This window comes from Clarias gariepinus, chromosome 19 (genome assembly GCF_024256425.1).
Source record: "Clarias gariepinus isolate MV-2021 ecotype Netherlands chromosome 19, CGAR_prim_01v2, whole genome shotgun sequence".
Taxonomy (NCBI): domain Eukaryota; kingdom Metazoa; phylum Chordata; class Actinopteri; order Siluriformes; family Clariidae; genus Clarias; species Clarias gariepinus.
In genome coordinates, this window is record NC_071118.1 from 7,834,067 (window position 1) to 7,851,559 (window position 17,493).

The 17,493-nt window shown below is 38.1% G+C and overlaps 1 protein-coding gene across 1 annotated transcript; it reads right to left on the bottom strand.

Annotated features, from left to right (window-relative positions):
• Positions 1 to 13,613: 13,613 nt before the first annotated feature.
• Positions 13,614 to 16,726, bottom strand: nhp2 (NHP2 ribonucleoprotein homolog (yeast)). The gene is made up of 4 exons (XM_053478002.1): positions 16,450 to 16,726; positions 16,241 to 16,310; positions 14,437 to 14,542; positions 13,614 to 14,280 (listed from the first exon to the last, which is right to left on the bottom strand). The coding sequence occupies exons 1-4, from the start codon at positions 16,601 to 16,603 to the stop codon at positions 14,155 to 14,157; spliced, it is 456 nt and encodes a 151-aa protein (XP_053333977.1). The 5' UTR covers positions 16,604 to 16,726; the 3' UTR covers positions 13,614 to 14,154.
• Positions 16,727 to 17,493: the final 767 nt, after the last annotated feature.

A 17,493-nucleotide genomic window follows, 5' to 3' on the forward strand; every position in this document is an offset into this window, starting at 1 on the left:
AGGGGGTTTCAATCATCCTTTTGTGTAAAACTCTAAATTTGAAAGAAACAAATTAGTGTTTCGTTATCAAAGGACAGTCAAGGTATATCCAAGTGCCCCAAGGAAACCTTTAAAAAACATTGAACCCTTATATAACCCTTTCTAAGCATGCAAAGTTTAAAATAATAATAATTATTATTATTATAATTATTGTGGTAGACATAATCAGTCTCTGGTATGCTTATCACATGCATTTACTTAATATTTGTTTACTTTTACCATTTTTTTTTTTTTTTTTTATTATGATTTCCTAACCTTGTAATCTTGTAATCTGTAGTTCGGTTTCAGTGGTACAGCTGAAGATATGCAGTTTAGCAAAAGTTCTTTGGAGCATATTTACATAAAAAAACAGCTCTAGTTTCCCTAGAGACTTTCCCTTAACTCCTTAATCAGTGTTATTTTTGCCACAATAACTGAAATATTTATTTATCCCAAAATTCCAAAGATCCATGAAGAAGGAAAAAAAAAAGTCTTTTGGCACCAAGACAAACAGTTAATAATCTATCAATCAAAAGATCTATTAAGGAGAAAAGCGAATATGGGGCAATGCAAATTATTTAAGCTATCTGGCTTTGTGAAAGGAGAAAAGCTTCCAGATATTTAATTCAGGTAAAGATCTTTATGACATCAGTATCTTAATGTTAAACGGCCTAATTATGTTTTCATTACATGCATAACGCTTAAAAGTTTGCGATCACTTTCTAGCTACATGGTCGTTCGTGATTTGAATTTATTTTTACATTTGAAAGCAACAGTTAATATTGAGATATATCTTCTACTCGTGATCTGTAAAGCCTTTATAAAGGCTCTAATCTGCAACTAGTGCTGTTAATTGGTGAATTTTGAGGCTGGTAATTCGAAATAAACTTAAGTTTTGGTCTTCCTGGGAGGGTTTTCATGAGAGCCAGTTTCATCATGGTGCTTGAAGGGTTTTGCAAATGCACTTGACACAATACTGTTCTTGCGAGAACTGTTCCAGACAGGCGACCTACCTGTCTTAAAATAACAAATTACTGTTGTTCTTTTTTCCTGTTACATAATTACCAAATTTCATATGTGGTATTTCATAATCTCCAGTATTATTGTAGAAAATAAATCATAAAAAAAAAAAAAAAAAATGCAAGTGATTCCAAACTTTTCAGCGGTAGTGTATACCTCATTTGACACAGTCCTGTGTGTTCTGAAAGGGAGTTAAAGGTGGCGCGTTTTCAATTCCAGCCTTTGGCACTTCTGCTGTATACATTCTTGACCTCCTTCCTCCATGTACTGTTTACTTCCAAAACATAGTCATTTACTATCCGCACACAATGAATTACCTCCAATTGGACTTACATACTTATCCTATTGTTTGGATGTAAGCAATACAGAAGGTCTACCTGATGATTTCTGCGGAGGAGTAAAGTGCTTTCTGATTAATAATTGTTTTGACCAGTGAATGTGGTGTGTCTCTGGAGGCAGAAATAAATGGTTAAAGGGTTAAAAACAACTGAATGGAGTTTATGAGAAACTATACAATAATGAAAAAATCGTGCAGTCTCTAAATGAGCCTGTAATCTTATGATTGCCTATCAGTTTGCAGTGATCTGATCGCAGTACCATGTGCCGGTCATACGCACAGCCACACACAGCTTCAGCCACAGGTACCCTTTCAGCACCACCTAACCCAGCCCTTTTACCACGTGCTCTCACTTTTATCTTTATTGATACAACAACTTTAATCCTGTCTGAACTAGCAGTGCTGAGTTTGTCTAATTGGGATTTGTGAAGTGTGACGAGGTGCCTCTAGTCTAACAACAGTATAAGTGTGCTTGGTATTTACTGACACATGCCACATCAAGAGGCCAGCGTTGTTTGTAAACACGGCGTACGATAGGGGGAAGAGATAGTAAGCTCGATTAAAGATGCCCTGCAGCTCCATCAAGTGCAGGTGTGGGGAAAAACTGGTTGCATCCAAAAGAGCAGATGTTCATGGGGGAACTCAGGACCTATCACAGAAAATACAGGCAGGGCGATCCAAAAGGGGCAAAGGGTGCAAAAGGATTCGGTTATGAACAGTTCCATCTCATAACTGCCAAACATGTGTTGTTTGCATATAGATTAACAATCGGTATATGTTGCTCCACTGTAATAAATCTGATTTTTTTTTTTTTCTTTCTGAATGTTTGGTCAGTACCTAAATATCAGTTCTGTCACAAAAGCAAAGTAATGCATGATCAGATAAACACACAACCATACAACCATACTTTATTATGCACTTTTTGTTTTTATTTATGTGCTTTAATAATTAACTGAAACACAGGACCAATGTTCCTTGTATGGCCAAGGAACTAAAATACTTAACCTAATGCAAACATAAGGTCATATTTAATTTATATGATATATATATATTGTAGAAGTAAAAATGCAGACGGCGTTGTGGTATAGTGGTTAGCCCTGTGGCCATGCACTTCCAGGGTCGAGGGTTTGATTACCACCTTGGGTTTGTTCTGATGTTTCCCCTGTGCTTGGTAGGTTTCCTCCAGGTACTCTGGTTTCCTTCAAAATTCAAAGAGTAACTGAGTGGTTGTTCCCAAATTGTTCTAATAGTGTGTGTGTTCGTCGATGGATTGGCACCCTGTCCAGGGTGTACCCTGCCTCATTCCCAAATTCTCTTGGCACAGGCTTTAGGTGCAGTGTGAAGATGAGTTAAAGAAATGCAAGAAAGTGAAAGAAAGTATGCATAAAAACTTGTTTTATAGTTTTATATAACACACACTTGACTCTTGATTAACTAATTTCACCTAAATTTATATTAACATGTCATTTATTCCTGTGTCTGAATCTAACTTTGTCTAAATTTGTCATTCAGTTTTGTTTTGTTTATGACTAATGATATTTTTTCTTCAAGCACCATGAAGAGATCACCAGATACAAAATAGATATGATGTTTTGAATAAATGAGCAATGTTATAAAATAAATTGTACAGTTAAGATTATAATAGATTAAAGGAGTGAGTGAAGCTTCTGTACACCCTCTGTTTGAACTTGTACCGTCAGGCAGACGAACAGAACTATCAAAACCAGAACAAATGGATTAAAGGAACAGTTTTTCCCCTGAAGCAGTACAAGCATTAAATTCTCAGTGAAATTTTTGGTACAATTATTTTCCGCAATATGCATAAATATTGTGCAATATTGGTAACTTTTAGTGCAATATGCGTAACTGTTTCTTGCGTAACTTGCGTAAATGTATAAAATGTGTGAAATGTAATATGTGTAAAGCACCTAATTTTGTTAAGAAAGATATTCTATTTTATTTTATTCTATTCCATTCTATTCTATTAATGTGCTACTCACCTGTGCCCGTGTTTCTTAGAATTCTGTTAAAGAGCTGCTATCTTAGCTTAAAACAATCCTAGCTGGGAGTCTTAGACTAAAAGTGACTTATGGAACTTTTCAGAGTAACTCTGGGTAAGGAATGTACAAAAACGTATATCTTAGTGAGAAGATGTGGTTGACCCCATTGCTAGGGATGATGCAGCAATTCATAAAAAAAAAATAACCTCTGGTTTTCAAGGTTTTGAAATGCACTCTTTGTGAAAATAGAATATATGACAATAAGACCGACAGTAAAATCATAATGTTTGTATATAAAGATATTGTATAATTATAACTACAGGCTACTTTATGCAAAGTTTCTGTTATAGGCTAAATATCTTAGACAATTAAACAGCCAAACATTGAAAATGTGTCTACTTTCGAAGAAAAACAATTTCCACGCAGTAGTTACTATATTTAAGTTCTTACATTTATTTATTATACTGATTTTATTGCTTGTAATCCATTTTAACTTGATCCTTTTGACAATTTACATGATTGCAGGACAGTCTGTTTAACTTGCACTTTTGCAAATTAGCAAACAATCCAAGAGAGATGGAAGGAAGTAAAACAACAAGAAAAGTAAATTGGACAGAAGAGCAATGGCCTGGAGCCTATCTCAGGAGACTTAGGGCACAAGGCAGGGTACACCCTGGATAGGGCACCAATTCATCGCAGGGCAAACAGATATACACACACTACAGGCAATTTGAGAACACTAATTAACCTAACCTACCAACCTATCACAGTATATAACTTTATTCTCTTGCCTGCTGGATCATCTAACTCACAGTATTGCACAATATGGCACAAAATGTCTTTTGAAGATTCACCACCACCTTCATAATTATGCACACCGATCATCTATTATAATGCAAAACATTTTGCGCATTATTGGAAGATCTTTATTGTATAGGTTCCCCTTATGCTGTCGGGGCAGCTCTGGCCCCTCAGGGCACGACTGCACAATACTTCTGCGGGTGTGCTGTGGTGTCTGGCACCATGAGGTTGGCAGCGGAACCTTTGGGTGCTGTGGGATGTGGGGCGGGGCCTCCATGGATAGGACTTGTTTGTCCGGAACATCCTACGGGAAGATCGATTGAATTGGGATCTGGGGAGTTTGGAAACCGAGTCGGTAGCCTTGGGCTCTTTCTGTTTACTGTTTAATGTCTGTTACTCTCTGATACCGTGTTAATCAGTACTGTAGAGCTGCAATTTCCTTAGGGATTAATAAAGATGTTCTTGTTCTTGTAGCAACTTATATTTATTTTATATAAATTGGGTTTTATTAAGATTATCAAAACAACTGTGTAAAATGTTTGATTAACTTTAACTTTTGTTGATTGCCAAATCAGAGATAATACAAAAAAAAAGGAAATTAAGAGACACTGATTTGTCTGTCTATTTATAGACTGGTAGAATGGCTGAACTAATACAGAAGTAACATGTATGATAAAAGTTCAATAGTTCCGAAGTAGGTAAAAGTTCAATAATACGTTCATTAGGTTACTACAGTGTACAGACCGGTGGGTATCCCCCTAGTAAGTGCGCTCCTGCCCCAGCCTGCCTCTCATTCGCTCCATACACAGCAGACCCCTATAACTCTTCTCCAGCCCGTATCTTTTGTTACCTGTCCCACGGGTTTGACTTGAGATAGCAGAGTAAATAAAGACACATAAACACACACGCTTCAGAACATCACCATGGTCACAGTACCATGAAACCCCAGTTTCCATGAATATTATCATTTGGAAAGAAGATTACAACGGATTTAAGTCACAGGCAAAAAAAAAAAAAACGGGAAAAAAAAATTACAGCTACAGCTTAGAGATAAAGCTGATATTCTCAGTGATGCTTGCACTGGGTCAAATTATAACTGTCTAGATATTTATAACTGTCTGAGATCTGTGAGATTAGACGTTTGTGTTGGAATAAAGCGTATCCTTTATAAATGATTTGTAATTCTGAACACCATGGTACATTTTTCTGTGCCAGTTTATACCATGCAGATTTGTATAAAATCCTTTGGCACTGCGCGTGTGTGTAATTACGTTGTGGTTACGAGGAATAAGAATACAATGCGGTAGAAACAAGAGGTCTAATGGTCTCTAAAAGCTTCTAAAACAAACAAGGAATCAGTCTGCATGTGGATACGCAGCATAAATACGATTTGCGCCCGAAACGAAAAGGGCAGCAAAGTTTAACTGAAAGTGCTGCTAAAATAGACATGAAAGCACATCAAACTGCGTTACAACACTGGCTTCCAGAAATCATTTACATATGCTGATGACACGTTGAGTTCAATGTGCTTGGCCATGGTCTTCAGTTAAAGCCTGCAGCTGTATGGAGCAGCGAACATGGAGCAGGGGGGAGGTGACTACTGCTTACTGTGGAGAAAACCATAAAGGCGCTCTCCATCATCTCTCTCTCTCTCGAAAAAAAAGAAAAAAAAAAGAAATCCCAGATTCCCCCACACAGCCCTATAGGGTCTGTGACCTTTTGAGCCTGGCAGTTAACTGTCTCTTAGTGGACTCTTAAATCCAGAAAATTGTGGTAAAGAGCTAAATATTAAGTGTCTTTCTAAATTCGGATAAAGTATATTATCAATCCATAATTCATAATCAACTATAATGAAATGAATAAAAAGAGCTATCAGCTATTCAGATAGTTTTCCTGAATTGATGCAGGAGTAACACTGAAAAGTCATTTTAGACATTTAAGTCATTTAAGATCCCAATATCAGCATATAATCACTTTCAGTGCCACATTAATACCAGCGTAATGTGAACTGAAATTTGAGTGTCGATTTGACTCACAAATCCAACAAGGTGACCGAGGGCAACTAGAAAGAGATGCTTTTGTCAGATGGGTGCTTGAAACCAGTAGTTTATCAGTTATCAAGAGCTTTCCCTCCGTTAGAACAACAATAGATGGCTGCGCTGATCTCTGCTGGAGTGTACAGTTTCAGCGCAGACGTGAGCTGACAGGAGTTTATGATCTGCAAAGCTGTCAAAGTCCTGCGACAAGCCCCCACAAGCTTCCAGTTAAAGGAGAACACGTTGCCCCAAGGCTGTCCTGCAGACACTCGCAAAACTTTTTTTTTTTTTTTCATGCACACACATACACACACAGACACTCTCACACACACACACTTTGAAATTGTCAGTCTTATGCAAATAAAGGTCAACCAGTCGTCTAAGTTTGACATCGACTTTTACATTTACGTAGCCAACTGTCAGAACTGTTGTCTCCTCGCAGAACATCCTTATCATGATTTAGCAGCCTCACTCTGCCCTGAGCTCCAATCAGCGGCGCAGAAGCTGCTCGGGAAATTGTTCCGTTGACTGGAGGAAACGCAGCGCTGCATCTGTCCTCGTGTCCCGGAGGAGTGATTGAGGCTTTGCTGGCACTCAGAAGACTTTCAGAAATGATTAAAATCAATAAATCTCTTTCTACACCTGCTTTATCACCTGCACCTGGTTGCTACATGCACTGCACCAGATAAGGGGGAAGAGAAAGTGAATTACGCATCGCGAGAAGGTGGGTGGGGGATTTAACCCGGTATACCATGATTCATTCATGGTTTTGAAAGTAACAGAAGATCTTTCAAGATGAGTACATGATAAGTACAATAAGTACAAGATCTGCATAAAACAACTGGAACGTTGCCCTTAGGATGTATAATTAGTTCCTGTTGAGCAGAACAGCACAGCACAGAGAGCGGCGGCGCTCACTTGGTAAATCTGGTGGACTGTTGTTCAAATGATGGGTGCGAATTCGGAGCCAAACTGGAGGGAGTGGTGAGCGGTGAGGCTGTCGCGGTGGCGCGTGCTAAAGCCAGCGAGACGAGGACAGGCGGCAGGTGCTCTGTTGACAAAATAAACACTCCCAAGGACAGTGCCAAACTCTAAATAAGACATCCCAACTTCCAAGAAGTGCTGTAGCCAGTCCCGGGTACAGAAGAGGAAGTGTAATTATGCACGCACACCATCAACTGCATGATTCAAGTGCTTTGCCTGCATCCTCCGTTCTTTTCCGTTCTTACACAACCAGCCGGGTACGTTAAGCAGGTCAACAGAGTAGTGGAAAAGAAAGAGAGAGAGAAAAAAAAGGAAGAAATTAAAGAGAAGGAAAATATGAAATATGCATATCAAAAAAAAAAAAAAAGTGAGAGCTGAGACGGATTGTGAAAGTGTATATGAGTATGCTTTGTAGCCCAGGCTTGATTTACAACACTCTTGATCTTAGGGGCTTGTCACACATGAGCAACCATGTAAAAGCAACAAACGTTATTTATGAGGTGGCAAAGAGAACAGTTAGAGCATTTGCACAAAACAAGAGAACCGAACATCACACGAGAAATATGACAATGCTATGGACACATGTACTAGATGCTATCATCCACCTTGACTTATACGCCTGACACGGGATTACATGTAAGCATGTTAAGGTGAAGGTAAAGCAACTGGCTGGAGGGCACAAAAGTCAACAGCACCGTGAGGTTCGAAGATTTTTACTATGTAGTTGTGACTTAAGGTACAAAAGACATATCCTTAAGGAAACCACTGCAGTCAGAGCAAATGCATGGTTTAATACCCATTTCTTTTACTTAATATTCAGGAAAAAATGACATAGCACACCCAGTTCTTGTCACCTAGAAACCCTTCTCTGCCCGCATTCAACAATGACGAAGCATAACACTGTGTGCACCAAAAATACCACCTCTGAAGTTTAGTAAACTGCTAACGCTATGGGTGCTCTTTATGTCACTGTGCCCCTGGACAAAACTGACCCCGGTGTGTGTAATGTTGAGAGTAAACAGTGCAGCACAAGACTGTCCATGTGCCTGATACAGCACGTCCTTGTGATCGCCGTTCCTCATAAAGGTGCCCTCTGCTTGATGTCCAGAAGCAAAGTATCCAGAACTCCATGAGGTTTGGTTTCAACAAGATGTGCACAAAGTGACCTTCAGCTGGGAAGACGCTCGATTCAGTTGCGGCTCAGTGTGCTTCTTGATTGTGCATCGTGACCAGATGGATCTACGACTGGATCCAGACTTCTGCTAAAGAAGTTGAACGTAGTGAAATACAGAAAAAGTGAACATCCATCCACACGGTACATTCCTCACCTAGAATCCAGTGAGATCACAGCAAACAAGACCCGATCTTGCCCTATCCAAAGTCAGTGTCTTGTCCAGGCCATACTTGTTGAATTCCAAAAGAAACAAAAACTAATGAGAAAATCGAATCAGGAAATCCTCATGATGAGCAGTGTTGCTCTCAGGATTCCAAGTGTCTGAAGGACTGACAGACTGAGAACTCCTGTCTTGTGCTTATATACATGATTTGGGTAAAATAAATGCTAAAACACAACAAACATCATGAGACCGAGACCATTAATGACTATTTCAGCACGAACTATTTAAGATGTCAACAGAGAAAAACAAAGCGTTGAGAGAAATGAAAGTGAGTCCAAGTGGGGTCTGTTTATCAGTTTCAACAGCTAACACAGATTGTTTCTGCACCAAACACACTCATTCTATCATATTCATACTCGCTGTCATCATCGCCGTTATTAGACGTGCGAGGGGGTGTCCGAGCAGAGGACGGGATCATTTTGGAGATCAAACTTCTGAAATTTAACTCATAAAGCATAAAAAATGAGCAAAAGAGAGAAATGGCGAAGAGGTTAGTTTTTGCCTGCCGACGCGATGCTGCCATCATGTGGACTACAGCACCAACACGCCTCAGTCTTGATACAGCAGAGGGTTAAAAGTGGCACCTTTTTAACTGCAGAGACTTGAATCCTAAACCTACTGGTCTGTAATCCAGAATCCATGAATTTAGTCTATTGACACCTGTGTTGCACACTCCTGCTGTGGCGCTCTGCTGACTACACCCAAACTAGACCGGACTTGAACCCACAATCCCCACAATACTGTATCCATTAGGCTGATGCAGCCCAAACTGCTATAACTGTTGTAACACAAGCACATGTATTGAATAAAGCATGCACTCGCCTGGCATTGTTTCATTGACCTTATCCAACGTTAAAAACCTTTCTTTTTATTCAGAGTTGCCTAATTTTTGTTTTGATGATGGAAGAATTGAACCGCCTTAAGTTTTCTCCAGCACATCCCAAAGACTTATAAGGTTAAGGTCAGGTATAGTCCTTAATCCTGTATAAAGTGTCACAGGGGGATTTAAGACCCGCCCAGGAGACGTATGGCACAGTGTGGGGTACGCTGTGGACAGGCTGCCAATCTTTTGCAGGACAATTAGCCTAATCTGCATGTCTATGGACTGTGCAAGGAAACCCACCAAGCACAGGAAGGACATACAAACTCCATCCCAGGCGGAAATCGAACCTGGCCAGAAATTGAACCCAAGCCCTGGAGGTGCAAGGTGACAGTGTTTACCATTAAGTCATTGTGCCAGGTCAGGACTCTGTGCTGTCCAATTCATGTGTGAAAATGATTCCTCATGCTCAAAGAACCCCTCTTTTCCAGTTTAAGTCCTGGAATATGACCATGCCATATGTGGAGAGAAAATATCCATTAATAGTTTTTAATTTAATAATTCAATAATTCCATTGTTTTATGTTTTCTAGGAAATGTAAGCACTTTTTTATCATCATTAACCTGACTGATAAGTGGTTTTCATAAGGCTAGACAGCTGTTTAGTCCCAATCCCTTAAGTTCTCTCCGCATTGTGCAGGTGCAAATGCTTTAATGAATAATTGTTTTATATAGTAGTAAACATGGTTGTCTACATTAAAGAAAAATATTATGGGGGTAAAAACACAGCAGGAGCGAATAGGATTGGCCTAATTGTGAAATTAATAAGTGCTCTTTACATTCATTAACTATTACTAGCGGTTAATGTAATGACAGTTACTAATGTTAGCTGCATATCTGGACTTTTTGAGACAAGGAACTTTTAAGATCTTGGCCCTTGTTACTGATGATATTTTATTAAGTTAGTTGAATAGTCCTAATATACAGGTTGGCATAATTGTCTGGTTCATTAATCAAAAATGCATTTGCAAGGATTAATCAGCTGTACTAAAATTAATATTCATACTTAAAAGTACTTTGTGGCACTTTTGCATATGCTGAATACAAAATTGCTGAACATTTTTGAAACATTTTTAAATGATTCAATCAAGAATTTCAACAGTTTCCTGCTTTAGTGTAATGATTGCTTCCGGCCAAATCTGATAGATGACTGTTGTAATGTTAGATTTAAGTGCTGTTCCATCTTCTATTGTTAGTTAAAAGCCAGATGAAATTAAAATAAGAAGAGAAATAAAAAATTCTGGAATATTCCTATGCCATCAGGAAGTAAATAAGGTTTATTGATGTGATATAGCCTGGTCATTCAGTACATTCAGGTCATCAACTGACTTAATTTTATGGCCACATAACACTGCTGAGTCTAGACCTGACCAACTGAAACAACTGTAGATCGTTTTTTTTTCTCATTGTTCCAAAGCTCCATCTTTATTTACCCTAGCAAGCTGCTAAATGTGATTCCTACTATATATTTATTAACCTCTCTGATTGTTTACGTGATCTCTTATTAGGTCATTTGGGATTTTCTTTTCTGACATTTCGTTCATTAAATTAAAAGTTTTCTACTATCGTTTCAGGTTTTAATATGTTCAGCTATCTCCTTAGTTGTTGTTTTTTCCCTTGATGGCAGTAATTTGAAATCAGACCCATCAGACATTATCTGATGGATGTGGTTATTTAGGAAATTTGAAGCTTCTTATTAAATTAGATATGGTTAAAAGAATTGTAAACATAATAACCACTGCTGTAATTATCCAGGCAAAGCATTTTTCCTTTGCATGTAGATAATCAACTTTTTTGAGGACTTGAAATGCATAGTACAGTATGTCTGGGTATTTGGTTTACATTAAAAGCCTATTAAAAAAATTCATAAAGAAATAATTATAGCACATCAAAATTAACTCACCAGTAACTGGTTACAAATGTAAAACAATTTAATTTAGGAAAAAAAGAATTAGCACAGGTTTTACACCGGATGCCCTTCCTGACACAACCCTCCCATTTTATCAGGCTTGGGAGCCACATTGCATCCAGTGGCTGGGGTTTGGGCATTGGGTGGGAGCCCAAATGCCTATTTTTATAATTATATATAATAATTATAATAATTCTCGGAAGGCTTTTCACTAGATTTTGGAGTTTGGCTATGGGAATTTGCTCATATGGCCCAAAGAGCAAGTTGTGTCTTGCAAGATGAGTACTCATCTAGTCGGTGTAGTTCATTGAAAAGATGTTTTGAGTTCAGGGTTCTGTGCGGTTCACTTAAGTCTTTATTTAAAACAACTTACATTTTTATCTCATTATCCATCTCAGCAGTTGATGGTTAAGGGCCTTGCTCAAGGGCTCAAACTTGATGGTCTTGGGGTTTGAACCTGGGACCTTCCGAACCATAGTCCAATGCTGGAACAAGTTTGAGCCACTTAGTTCCAGTGAAGGGAAATCCTAATGCTACAGTATACAAAGGCATTGCTTTTAACATTTCAGAACACATATAATGAATATAATGCTCAGGTGCCAACATATTTTTGTCCACATAGTGTATTTACCCTTTTTAAATCTCTATAAAATATATAACAGTAAGAAACAGGTTTATCGGTGCTGAGAAATTTTTTTATCTTTTATCTCTATGTGTGTTCAATAAACATATTTGTAGGTGTTTACCCTGCAAGATATGTTTGGGATTTGAAAATAACCACCAAATCACACTAATTTCTGATACAGATTCAAGTGTAACTTGCTTCAATCACAGCAGGCGTAGGTTTAAAACAATCTTGTCTAATATATTTAGCTATAGCAGTGTTTTAGTGTGCTTTGTATACCGCATTGGACGAATTAAAAGACAAAGTAGGCCATGGGTTTAAGACAGGTGGGCTGGGAAATGTTGCTCTGAGGTTAAGAGAAGAGGGCCGAGTGGAGGTCACATGATATCCGGTGCAAATTTAGCGGTTAACCACTGCTCTATTGCCTGGAGCCTCTGTGGCCCAGAAACATAGCGACCCTGTTGCCACGAGAAAAGGTAATGTTTATTTTCCTGAAAGAGATAACAGGTTTATCGTACCGGTTTTTGTTTTTTCCCTTGCCGTTAATTGTGAATGACCATAGCCTAGAGCCTACATCTTTTCTTATAAACAATGAAGCTCTAACCAAACCAATCTCCTGGGACATTTTTGAAAGCCAGTGGAGATGTTTTTAGATCCCTACAGAAGTCCAGTTTTCCAAAGCTTTAATCCTACTCCACCTTATCTTTTAGAGCTCATAAATGTAAAGTGTCACTCAGACTCTTCACCCATCCCCTTCCCCCTGACCACCTTAAACGCTAGAGCCTTTGCATTTACGGCCTTTAGCAGACACCTTTACCAGTGCGACGTACATTTTATCTCATCTTACATCTAAGCAGTTGCGGGATAAGGGCCTGCCCAAGGGCCCAACTGTGACAACTTAGTGCTGCTGGGTTTTGAATCTGGCATCTTTCAACCAGTAATCTAATGCCTCAACCACTGAGCTACATTTACCTGATTGTGAGGCTGCACTCCAATCTTTATATAAGCAAGTTATTGTGTGATAATGTTGACAATTGTTTTATCTAATATTGTTTTACCATTATTCACTACGAGAAGGGCACCTATATAAATAAAATGCATTATGATTATTATTGCATGTTACCTGATCCAACTACACCTACAACTAATCACAAATACAGTAATAAACAGCACTTCCTGGTTGGCATCTAAGAGCATACAAAATAAAAAACATTAAAACATGCTGAAATGAAGTACTTCTGGAACACAGCCGGGAACCTATAATGATGCCAAATTCTTTTTAAAAATATATTTTACAATGTCTATCCATTATGACGACTGTAAATCTCTCAAAAGTTAGGAAGATCCCAGCTGTAATCAATGTAGTATAAAACGTTGCATACTAATAACCTTCTAAAAAAAAGGTTTGGGGGGGGGGGGGTGCATTTTTGTGAACAGCTATTCATAACCCCATTCCTGGACAGCCAGGCTATGCATGTTTGCATTTTCCTTGTTGTGCACCTGAAACAAGATATGAAATAAAGGCTTTCCCAGTTAGCAAAAAATAAATTTAGTCTAACAATTAAATAAAAAGTTATCAAACAAGCAATTTATGAATGAACATGAAATCCATGGTAATACGAAGTTTAATAGCTTTTCCTTGAGACTTTTACAAATAAGGCTTTTTGCACATCAATGCATCTATGTTGTTACATTGAGCTTCTGAGAGTTGACAGCCGACTTGTCGAGAACCATGTTAGATGTATTGATATTAGGTTGGCCCTAACGTGCAACACTTTTGTTGCATAACCATGGCGTAAGTTTAATCAAGTCATGTCATGAAAATATTACAATTTTCCAACTAAAACAATAATACAAAACATATGCTGAAAAATGTGATATAAATGAAAATTACAAGACACAGGACCCAGGCTAGACAAAAATGCAGCCCATATTTCCACCAAAAACAACTAATTATTTGCCCATTATGTCTGCGATTCCTATCAGAATTTGTGATGCTTCTGTTTGAATTAACTTCCTTCAAAAGTCCATGAATCACTGAGGAAGTGAATTAGGTGGTAGAACCTAACAGCTCAATTATGACTTCATTTCTAAGTCACATACAGTGTACATGTTTACGCACTACATGCACAGCAGTGCTGAAAACACTCATAAAGGCTTGGGCAGGGCAGAAACTTCTTCCAGACACTCATCGTAAGTCTCCTTGTACTCTTCATGTGGTTTGATCATGATCACACAAGTGGGCCTTTTTGAACCAGCTGAGGATCCTAAGTCCTGGGTAGAAATAAAATACACACATTAAAATAAATAAATAAATAAAACTCAGTTGCAAAGCACAACATATTAATAAATGTTCAATAGTAGGAGATTACTGTCAAGACTAAAGACTAAAATTTCATACACAACAGCACAGATATTCTACATACTCACCACTTTGGATGGAATGTAAGCGTAGGGCAGACTTCTGTCCTCGCACATGACTGGTAAGTGACAATACACATCGATGGGAAATGTATCTCCGGCAAGTACCACAATTCTAAATAAGGCAAGAATACTTAATGATGAAATCATTATATAAAAAGTGCAGTCAAGTGTTCTAGTGTGGCCTAGACGCAGCAAATTATTTCACTGACTAATACAAGATCTCAAAAAAATACTGTTGTAGACATGAGAAACATGAAAAAATAATTAAACTAGCAAATTAGATGGGTAAGTGGTGGCTCAGTGATCGACAGTTCGAGCCAGATTGCTGCTGTTGGGCCCTTGAGCAAGGCCCATAACCCTGTCTGCTCCAGGGGCGCCATAAAATGGCTGAACCTGCGCTCTGACCCCTGCCTATTAAAAGATATTGGATATGCGAAGAATAAAGATTAGAAGAAAATAGCAAAGTGTGTAGTTTCTACTTTAATAAATTAAAGAGGGTATGACAGAGAGGCCACGTTAATGAACACTGAAATGTGTAAATCAGAGGTATTTACCACATTAATTCCTCAGAACCTGCTTCATCCTGGTTTAAATAAATAAAGGGCTTTAGTTTGCTCCCAGGACATGCAGATTAGGCTAATTGGCGTTCCCAAATTGCCCATAGTGTGTGAATGAGCATGTGAGTGTGTATGTGTGTGCCCTGAGATGGAATGGCACCCTGTCCAGTATCCTGCCTCGTGCCCCAAGTCTCCTAAGATAGGTTTGGCCAAAATTCTTGATTCTTCAAAGAATTAAAAATTACCACTTTAAATTGTCTTACTTACAGCCATAAACTGATATAAATAGTTAACAATTTAAAGTAACTATTTTTAATCATGTTAGCTGCTTATCCGGACCTTTAGAAAAAAAGGCAGTTTTACTAATAATCATTTTCTAATATTAGTTAAATAGCACTAACATACAGGGGGGCTAAAAGCCTCCTAATCAAAATGTATTTGCAAGTACAAATTATATTACTAACATAAAAGTACAAGTATTTTGTGTTACTTGTATTTAGGACGAATAGAAGAATGTTGAATGTTTTGTTATTTGATGCATTATGGCCAGTGGTGACCAGATATGGCATTAAATGATTAAATGAAAAATTAAAGGGACTGAGTGAAACCATCAACCTACAAATGATTCTTTCTAAATGAGACACTTAATCCAGAAATGAAAAGAATGAACACGTAAAAGTCTTTAAAGTTTGTAAAAGAAAAAACAGTCTGATAATAATCTAGACATGGTACTTGTTATCTTCTAAAGCCTAAGCTGTGGGCTCGCAGTCAAACTGAGGTTCGAGACTTGAAAAGGAACTTTAGGAGGTAAAATGTGGCCATTTCTTTATGATCCTACAGGTGGCGCACTCTGAAATATTTACACATTTTCATGCTGTGTGTTAGGAGTGAATTTTGTGCTAAGTTTGTTTAGAAATAATAATGATGACAGAAGCACGTGCTACTCAAGTAAATGTTAAACTAGTAAACAAGTATTTGAATTTATTGTAAAATCTGCACACGGTTTTTAAGTGAAAAAAGGAATGTTATAAGGAATAGCCCATATTTAATTAATCATTAAACTTTTTTTTTTACATGGACATCGTGATAATATTGTTTTGGGAGGTGACTGGTGATTCTCAGCCCTAGTAGTTAATATGTTCTGGTGTATATTTAAAAATAATATCTTTATTATGTTCATAAAAAAATGTGCTGCTCTCACGCTTCTTTTTTTTTTTTTTTTACACCCAATGCTATAAAACGTTTACGCTTACCCTTTTTCTCCTTTGTTAATGAACTTTTGTACTTCTTTGACTCCTCTGCGAATCTGTTTGTGCTTGGCAGCTGCAAAACAATAATAATATTAACACTATTGATATTAATATTAACAATAAAAAGTTCACCGACTGATGTGGCTCACTGCTGTTTAGCTTCATACATTTAGTTAATGAATGTGAATGTTAGTGAATGACTTAGTTTTTACCTTTTTTGACGCACTTGTACAGCTTCTTGCTCAACTTGCGCGAGGCCAGAGGGTTAGCGATTGGGTTAATGTTAGCCAGTAGCTCCTGGTAGGATTTCTCCGTCACTCCGCTTTCTTCCTCAGTAGCACCTTTTTCTTTCTTGATCTTGGTCATGTTTATAACAGTGAAATACAGTCAGAAATTTTAATACTTAATTCTAAACAACTGTTGTTCCTTCGTAAAACACACACGTGCTACAACTACCAGCAAACCTCCGGTTCTAGTTCTTCCAGTTCTCGAACTTCCGTTCAATGCGGACACAGTAACCACACTGCCCTCTAGCGCATCGGAGCAGTCTCAGACTTAAACTAGCTCAACGAATTTCTACACTGATCAGCCGTAATATTATGACCACCTGCCTAATATTGAGTACATCCCCCTATTGCCACCAAAACAGTAATGACCTGTGTGTTGACACATTTCTGTTGGAAACAGCATTAACCTTTTACTAAATTTGAGCTACAATAGCTCTTCTATCGTATGAAGTTGCTCTGACCTAGTAAATAGTTGCTCTGACCCAGTTGTCCAGACATTACAATATGGCCCTTCTCCCAATAGATACATTTTTAATAACTCTTTGGAAGTGGGTGAGATACATTAGCTGGCAAGTTAACTTTTTTCCTCAATTCGATGTTTTGGAAGCAGAAAAATGAGCATAAAAATTTGTGATTTTGACATGAGTCAAATTGTGATGGCTAGACGACTGGGTCAGAGCAACTCCAAAACTGCAGCTCTCATGGGATGTTCCTGATCTGCAGTGGTCAGGATATACCAAAAGTAAAGGAAAAACAGTGACCGGGTGGCCAGGGCTTACTGATGCAGGTAGGGAGCGAAGCCTAGCCCATGTAGTCTGATCCAATAGAAGTGCGACAGGTGAAACTGACAAAAAGGTGTCAGAATACACTATTTGATCTTTGCCTGAAGAAACAGGTCATAATGTTATGGCTGATCTGTCTTTATTTAAACTTTGACCCCCATATGAAAATGCTTTCTTTTTTTTTCTT